A 9,537-nucleotide genomic window follows, 5' to 3' on the forward strand; every position below is an offset into this window, starting at 1 on the left:
TCGAGTTAGTGGTGTTGCTTGGAAGGACCCACGAAGCTCGAGTTAGTGGTGTTGCTTGGAAGGACCCACGAAGCTCGAGTTAGTGGTGTTGCTTGGAAGGACCCACGAAGCTCGAGTTAGTGGTGTTGCTTGGAAGGACCCACGAAGCTCGAGTTAGTGGTGTTGCTTGGAAGGACCCACGAAGCTCGAGTTAGTGGTGTTGCTTGGAAGGACCCACGAAGCCCTTGCGGGGGAGGCGATATTCCGGAATCATGCATTGACATATAGTCTAACAAATAGATTGTGCATTTTGGTTGAATTGTATGTGCGTTGTGACTTTTAACTGTTAAATGAAATATATGATGTTGTGACTTTTAACTGTTAAATGAAATGTATGATTTATTTATATTTTTGTTATAACAACTATATATGCATGCATATTTGCTCTGTATTTGTTATTTGGAGATGACCCTTACATTTGACAGGACGTCACCTATAGTGTTACTTGAGTGAATAATGTCATGGTCAACCCAATAGGAGAAATGCGAGGAAGTACAATAGTATGCAGTCGGAGGCTTCGAGATACTTTTGTGCTGGTATGAGACTTGTTGCGAGAGTTTTCTACAAGCGTCCAGAGTTATGACCAACTAGGATTTATGCTTGGGTAGTAAAATATCAATAGTTTTGGCTATAGGAGTCTCTTTTGTTCAACGTATTAACTTTACTTTAGTGATTGTAAATATTTTGATTCTTTATTTTTGAAATATAATTAAAATAGTTATTAAATGATTTTAGGATAAATGAGTATTTAAGATAATCATAAATAAATAAAAACGAATCTGTAATTTTACATTTAGAATTTCGGTAATTAATGTCCCAAAAAAGCGGGATGTTACAAATCACGAAAGTAGTCTCTCAATTTTATTTCTTCCGAGTTTTGGTCCCCAAACAGAATTTTAGTTAAAAACTTGATGAAAAGTTATTCTTTTTAAGTCACACCATACAATTTTTTATCATAGAGTTCAGATAAAATTGTTCCACCACGAAATCTTGACGCATGATGTCGCTTAAATAAGCGCAAAAAATGACACTTCATGAAGTTTTTAACCAAAATTATGTTTGAGGATCAAAACTGAGAAGAAATAATATGAGTGACTACTTTCGTGATTCAGCTAAAATATGGGGGACTAAAACTGTAATTAAGCCAAAATACAAACAAAACTACACCTATATTCATTTAAATTAAAATGAAATTTATGATAATAAAAAAGTTCACAGTGTCAACTAAACCGAATAAACTATTTTTATTCTCTTAACGATAAGGCAACATCCGAAATTAAATTGGGAAAAAATAATTTGAAGTCCTCCCCGCCTTACCACTCGACCAGCCGCCAAAATGATTTAAAAAAAACATAGGAGAATACTTTGTACCAACTTTCTCACAATAAAAACTTCAACCTTAGAAGTTGATGACAAAACATTATCAACAATGCTACCACTACAAGAAAAACACCATTTTGTGGCCAACTTTATAAATATTTTGTGGCCGAATAAAACCCTCACAAATTAGTGACCGAAAAAGCCCTCACAAATGTCAAAATTGAAAAAGTATAATTATATTATATATGTAGTTTTATAATTTTATTTTTTAATTTGATATAACTAATTAATGTTATTGATTTTTATTTTTACAGTGCTTGTTAATTATTTCGAAGACTTGCAAGCATATCGTACGTGAGTGAAAGCTTGAAGTCAGACGCTACTCGGCATCAAGTTAGTATTTTATATATTTTAAATTTAGATTAGTAAATATATATATTATTTTTAAAATATAGATTAGTAATATTTATATTTAGATTAGTTTTATAAATTTATTTTTAAAAAAATAGAAATGATGTTGTTTACATATTAATATATGATAAATTAAAGTTTCAAACCACGGTTAAAATATATTAGTTTTAATATAATTATTATTTAAAAAAACATTATTAAAATTGATGATATTATTATTTTTTGTTATAAATAAGTCTTGATTATTAGTCTTGATTTTTAAAAAAACATCATTTAAAATTTTATATAGGTTTATATATATTTATTGTATTGATATATATAATTTATTGTATTGATATATATATTATATTGATAATAATATATTATATATTATTGTATTGTATTGATAATAATATATTATATTGTATTGATATATATATATAATTTTATTTCGGTTTATATATATTTATTGTATTGGTAATAATATATTATATTGTGTGCAGATGCATGCTCCCCTAATTGACATATAAATATGTCAAAATTTATATATAATGCTTTTGAAAAATAAAGCAATTAATATATAAAACATCGATATATATATAAATATATATGCACATAATTTATATATTTATTTAATTTTTAGAATAAACATATACATATATATATACACACACACACACACACACACACAGATATATATATATATATATATATATATATATATGGATTTATACCGTAGTTGGATGTACGATAGGAATTTTCCTGGAAGAAAGGGTCTTAAACAACGTTTTGCTAACAAGGTTGAAGACTTTCTGAATTTTGCGAGAGTGCAACAAATTGTCCAAGATGAAGGGGGAATGAGATGTCCATGTTGTTTATGTCGATGTAGACGGTTTAAAAGTGAAGATGAAATAAGAGTGCATTTGTATGCAGATGGATTTATGCCTAACTACTGGATTTGGACTAATCATGGAGAAGAGTCTCCAGCGGCGCCTAATACTAGTACATCTATGGAGAATTATAACACAGGTCCTTCAAGTAGTACTACCATGTTAGGTATAGATTATTATAACTATCAACACTTTGAGGCGATGAATGATATGATCTCGGATGCTGTTGGGGTTAATTTGTCATTCAATGAAGATCAATATGACGATACCGATGGACTTCCCAATGAAGAAGCTCAGAGATTTTATGGTCTTTTGAAAGAGACAAATAAACCGTTGTTTGAAGGTTCTTCAAACTCAAAGTTATCAATGTGTATTAGACTATTAGGTCTAAAGTCTCAATTTCATGTTCCTGATTTAGCTTTGGATTTCATGACTAAAATGATGCTAGATGCAACACCTGTTAGAGATGGTTTGCCGCAAAGTTATTATGATGCGAAACGGTTAGTGTCAAAGTTAGGATTAGGTGTCAAGAGGATTGATTGTTGTGTTAAAGGTTGCATGTTGTATTATGACAATGAATTTGGTATGAATGATGCTAACTTAGTTGAATGCAAATTTTGTCAACAACCAAGGTATCACCAAAGGAATAACTCTAGGGTAAGTAGGGGAAAATCAATTCCAAGGAAAGCAATGTTTTACCTACCTATTGTATCAAGATTGCAGAGATTGTTTGCATCAATACAAACTGCAGGAAATATGACGTGGCATTATGAGAATAGAAGAAATTCAAGCGAGTTGCGACATCCGTCTGATGGTCAGGCATGGAAACACTTTGATCAAATGCATCCTGATTTTGCGTCAGATCCACGCAATGTAAGACTTGGATTATCCTCAGATGGATTTACGTCGTACATACAAGCATCGTCTACTCCTTATTCTTGTTGGCCGGTTATTGTTACTCCTTACAATCTTCCTCCTAATATGTGTATGTCTAAACCTTATATGTTCTTAGCTGCTGTGATACCAGGTCCTTCTAATCCTACAACTGGTATTGATATTTTTTTACAACCTTTGATTGACGATTTGAAGAGGTTGTGGAATGGTGTCTTGACATATGATATTGCTCGGAGAGAAAATTTTATGATGAGAGCTGCATTGATGTGGACCATTAATGATTTCCCCGCTTATGGGATGTTGTCAGGATGGGGCACCCATGGTAAATTAGCTTGTCCTATTTGTATGGAAGATACAAAAGCATTTACTTTAAAATTTGGCGGGAAAGCATCGTGGTTTGACTCGCATCGTAGGTTTTTACCTGCTGATCATGCATTTAGAAGGAACAAAGCTGCATTTATGAAGGGCTATGCAGAAAGTCTAGGACCACCGCTTAAGTTGACATCAGAACAAGTTTGGAATAAAGTAAAAGATATGCCAAAGGTACATGTTGTTAATGGTGTGGCCTGTAAACCACAAGGTTATGGACAATGGCACAATTGGACAAAAAGATGTATTTTTTGGGATCTACCGTATTGGAAAGATAATCTTTTGAGACATAATCTCGATGTAATGCATATTGAGAAAAATTTCTTTGACAACATATTTAATACTGTGATGAATGTGAAAGGAAAAACAAAAGATAATGACAAAGCCAGAAAAGACATAGGTATATATTGCAGACGACCAGATTTGTTGTTGGTGGAACAAAACGGCAAGACCCTAAAACCTCGTGCGAATTACACTTTATCTACTGATGAAGCCAAATCTGTTTATCGTTGGATCAAAGAGCTGAAGACGCCTGACGGTTATTGTTCTAATTTGGCAAGATGTGCTGATGTGGAAAATGGGAGGATGCATGGGATGAAAAGTCATGATTGTCATATATTTTTAGAGTGTTTACTTCCTATTGCCTTTAGTGCTTTACCGACACATGTATTGAACCCACTTATTGAAGTGAGTCAATATTTCAAGAATTTGTGTTCTTCAACACTCTATGATAAAGATCTCATCAAGATGGAAAATGACATTCCGATCATTCTATGTAAGTTGGAGAAAGTATTTCCTCCTGGGTTTTTTGATTCCATGGAGCATCTCTCAGTGCATCTTGCAAGTGAAGCTAGGCTTGGTGGACCAGTTCAGTATAGATGGATGTATCCATTTGAAAGGTGATATATATATACATATACTTGATTTTCAATATACTTCAACTTATATATACATGGAGCTTATTGTACATCTCTTTGTATATTATAGGTTCATGGGTTATTCAAAACGGTCGGTGAAAAACAAAGCTAGAGTTGAGGGCTCAATTTGTTCATCTTACCTTCACCGTGAAACAACACACTTTTGTTCTCATTATTTCAACAACGAAACGTTGTCACCAGTTAACGGAAGAAACGCTACTGATAGTGTTATACGTCATCCACATGCTTTATCAGTTTTTTGCTTGTCTGGTCATCATGCTGGTAGGGATTTTCCGATTTTCTGGCCAAGCGACAAAGTATTTAATGCGGCACATGTTCACGTTTTGATTAACTGCACCGAAGTTAAACCATACATTGAGTACGTTTCAAATTTCTCTTCATATTAATTATATTTAATTATATGATTAAATTGATATTCACCATATATATGGTCATCGATCAGGGCATTTTTAAATACGGGACAATCATCTGATGATATACATTCAAATTTCCCATTATGGTTTCAACAACAAGTGCATCTCGAAGAACAAACTCCTATCAACATCCACTTAAGGCACTTATCTATGGGCCCGAGTAGAAGTTTCAAAGAATGGCACACCTATTACGTCAATGGATACAAATTTCACACTGAATCTTGGACTGAAGGAAAAGAAACAATTAATAGTGGAGTTTGTATGAAAAGTGTCTCTGATAGTGGTGTAGTAGAAGATTTCTATGGCATAATTGAGCATATTTACGAAATTGACTACACGTTCCTAGATTATGCGAAAAAAGTGGTGTTGTTTTACTGTAAGTGGTTTGATCCATCTAGCAGAGGAACTAAAATAAATTTGATATCCAATACTGTAGACATTCGTATGAGCAAAAAATATCCACGGTTTGATCCATTTGCCCTGGCCCATAATGTAAGACAAGTCTATTATGTTCCTTATCCATCAACTGTCAGAAGCAAACAAGGTTGGTGTGCTGCAATCAAAACAAGACCAACGAGTGGAATCGAAGAAGTTGAAGCAGGTCAAAATGAAGAAGTTGCATTTCAAATGGATGAAATGTCAAATTTGGATCATGTGATTGGAGATGAGACTATTAGTCAACTTTGTCATGAGTCACACATTGGAGAAGAAGTTGATGAACAAGAAATAGATGAATTAGAGAATGATGAAGGCAATGACTTAATTCACTCATCAAATGACGACGACGATGATGACGAAGACGAAGACGAAGACAATTAATTAATTATATATATATGTGTGTTTCTATATCTATAATATTATATATTGTAATTGAAATGAACGACACCTTATATATATATTTTTATATTTTATATATATTTCTTTATTTATGTCAGTGTTATAATTTATTTATGTATATTTCATTATTAATTAATCTTATGTTAATTGTATACACACATATATTATATTATATATATGTATGGATATGGATATATATATATATAGACATGGCTTCAGTGTCGGGAGTAGGAGGATCAGGAGGTTCGGATGGATCGGGAGGAACAGGAACGGCGGCAATACGAGGAATATCCAAAACATCACGTGGTAAGAAAAAAGTTGCTAAACGTGTTGTTAATGACCCATCTCTCATGCCGATGCCGTCCATTGGTACTAGTGGTGGAGCTATTCCTCTATATCCGGAGGTCCCAGTAGAGCCTTATACCTTAGACGAAATAATGGATCCCGGATGTGTTGATTGCTACAACCGCATTGTCATCATTCCAGAAGGAGATGGGTATGTAAACTATGATTGATTAAATATTTCATTATTATTGCAATGTAAATACATTATTAATTTTATTAATTTATTTTTATATTTAATTTGCATATAAACTTTGAAGATATCTTCCTTTTAAATCATCTGCAAAGGCAATTGCTGAAGTCATACAAGAGAAATATAAAAAACCATGGTTGTCTTGGGGTGAGATAAAAGAGGATAAGACACCTCAAATTAGGGAAGTTGATCAGTTTTTACATTGTTTCAAAGTAAGTCATTAGATTAATTTATTTAATTACTATTTATTTATACATTTGATTAATTTACTGAATTACTAATTATATTTTTAATATTTTTTAAATTTCAACAAACAACAGACCAAATGCACTTGGAAAAGAGAGCATGATGCCGCAGTTTTGGCTTCATTTGACCATCGCTTTTCAAAGCGTCTCTCATCTATGTTGGCTTACGCACGTAATAAGGGGGAGGAAAAACGGCCTAATTGGATTGGTGAAAATGTTTGGACTGCTTTGTGGAGGAAATGGAACACAGATGCTTACAAACAGAAGAGAGAAAAAGCAAAGACTAATAGAGCATCTGAGAGGGGTACCAGTACTCATAAGGGAGGTTCCATGTCTGCTGGAGAAATTAAATATTATATGGTAATTTATTATTATTTATAATATATATCTATTAATTTATATTCAATTAATCATCACATTTCACCAACTTATAAACTTGACATTAATTTAATATTTTAGGAAAAGCAACTTGGAAGGGAGGTCACTCAGGCTGAGATACATCGCTATCTTCATGTTAATCCTGAAACAAATGAGTATACTGATGAATTATCAAAAAATATTCAGGTAATTATTATATATTAATTGTTATATATTAATTAGACCTATAAATTATTATATATTAATTATTAACTATTTTATTTTTTTATTTTTAATATAGGAACAACTTCAACAAATCATGAAAGAATGGGATGATCATCAAGCTACTCTTCCTCCTGCTCAGCGAGCTGGTCCAGTGCAGCGGAAACAATATGAGACCGCAAGTTTTATGCACATCAGTGGTGGCAAGTACAAAGGGCGTGTGCTGGGTGCCGGTAGTTTATCATCAACCTTTAAGAAAGGTCCAACCGGCTATATTCAGACTGAGACGTCTTCTTCTTATGCTAGTACGGATCGATCTCATCGTCCGTCGATAGATAATGATCTTGACCAGTTAAAGAAGCAATGGGCAAGTGAGCAAGAAGAAAAGACACAACAGCTGATACAAGCCGCAATTGATAAATTGAATGAGGAGTGGAAACAAAAGTTTCAAGAGCAGCAGCAGCAGTTTCAGCAGCAACAACAACAATTTCAACAACAACAATTTTCATTTCCTCCTGTGTTTCATCAGCAGTTCCCGCCTCGGCCTCAATACTTGCCTCAACAACCACTATTCCAGCAGCAACAAAATTACTCTCAATACTCCCAGCAGCAGCAACCGCCTCCAAATTTCCAACAGCAACACCAGGATCCTCCGAACTCTGCCTTCCAGCAAGTACAGCAGCAGCCGCCAATGTTTCAACAACAACAATATTTTCATAATTATCCGTATGTTCCGTCCTCTTCACATCAAATTCCTCAACCTCAACCAGATCATCAAACTGCATACCGACCAACTATGCCAACAGCTGGGTTGATCAGACCAGATTTAAATCAACCTCAACCAGCTAGGGCTCCTCATTCGACTAGTGGTGGTGCCATTGAAGATGAAATTCAATTTCAAACCATGATGTCTCCTCCAACACAAATTAATAATACTTTTGAGGGACTTCTTTCGTCGGGCATGGCAGGAAATAATGATGGTGTGAGTGGAGCTGATCAGAGGAATTATTATGAGGATTGATGTCATCTGAATAATTTCATAATTTATTTTTGGGTTGTATGAACACATATTAATTATGTTGTCTTAGTTAATTATTGTGTGTTTAATTTTGCGTTTGTAAGACATTATTTATAAATTTTGGGTTTGTAAGACATTATTTGTTAATTTTGGAATGCACGTTTTATTTGATTTTGTGGTAATTAATTTAATTATTATTAATATTATATTTTTATATATAATATTTATTTTTATTTTAATATTTAATTTTAATTTTATTTAAATTTTAATTTAATTTTAATTTTAATTTTTTTTATTTGTAATTTAAATTAATCTTTAATTATAATTATAATTTAAATATTTTATTTTAAATTTAACTTTAATTTTTAATTATATTCAGATTAGTTTATTATATATTAAATTTAATTTATAATGATATTATATTTTAAATTTAATTATAATTTTAATTTAATTACAATTTAAATTCAAATTTTAAATTTATATTTATATTAATTTATTATATATAAAATTATAATACATAATTAATTTTGAATTTAAAAAAATTAATTTTTTAATATACGTAATATTTTGTGGCGGCCTAAGCCCTCACAAAATATTTTTTTTTAATCTGGATGTCATTTGTGGCGGCCTAAGTCCTCACAAAGGAGGGAGTTTGTGGCGGCCTGGGCCCTCACAAACGTTGATTTCAAAATCAGTCTGTCCTTTGTGGCGGCCTAAGCCCTCACATAGGCAGACTTTTGTGGCTGCAAAAGCCCTCACAAACGGCTGTCTTTTGTGGCTGCAAAAGCCCTCACAAATGTCAATCTGTTTCTGGTACTTTGTGGCTGCAAAAGCCCTCACAAAATTTTGTGACCAGCTTCTTTGTGGCTGCCAAAAGCCCTCACAAAAGCCACATTTGTGGCTGATTATACCCATTTGTGAGGGCAAAAGCCCTCACAAAATGCTTGTTTTCTTGTTGTGTGTACTGAATCGTTGCAAGTAATAATAAAACGATAGTACTGAGTGTCGAACTCAATACATTAGAAAGCAACCTAATTCAACCGAAGAAAAATATACAGTAAATTTTTTAC

The 9,537-nt window shown here is 32.8% G+C and overlaps 1 protein-coding gene across 1 annotated transcript; it reads left to right on the forward strand.

Annotated features, from left to right (window-relative positions):
* The first annotated feature begins 500 nt into the window (after positions 1–500).
* On the forward strand, positions 501–8,619 carry LOC140919707 (uncharacterized). The gene is made up of 3 exons (XM_073366320.1): positions 501–575; positions 7,330–7,434; positions 7,529–8,619. The coding sequence occupies exons 1-3, from the start codon at positions 501–503 to the stop codon at positions 8,468–8,470; spliced, it is 1,122 nt and encodes a 373-aa protein (XP_073222421.1). The 3' UTR covers positions 8,471–8,619.
* Positions 8,620–9,537: the final 918 nt, after the last annotated feature.

The sequence above is a fragment of the Cicer arietinum genome, chromosome 3, assembly GCF_000331145.2.
Source record: "Cicer arietinum cultivar CDC Frontier isolate Library 1 chromosome 3, Cicar.CDCFrontier_v2.0, whole genome shotgun sequence".
NCBI classification, from domain to species: Eukaryota; Viridiplantae; Streptophyta; class Magnoliopsida; order Fabales; family Fabaceae; genus Cicer; species Cicer arietinum.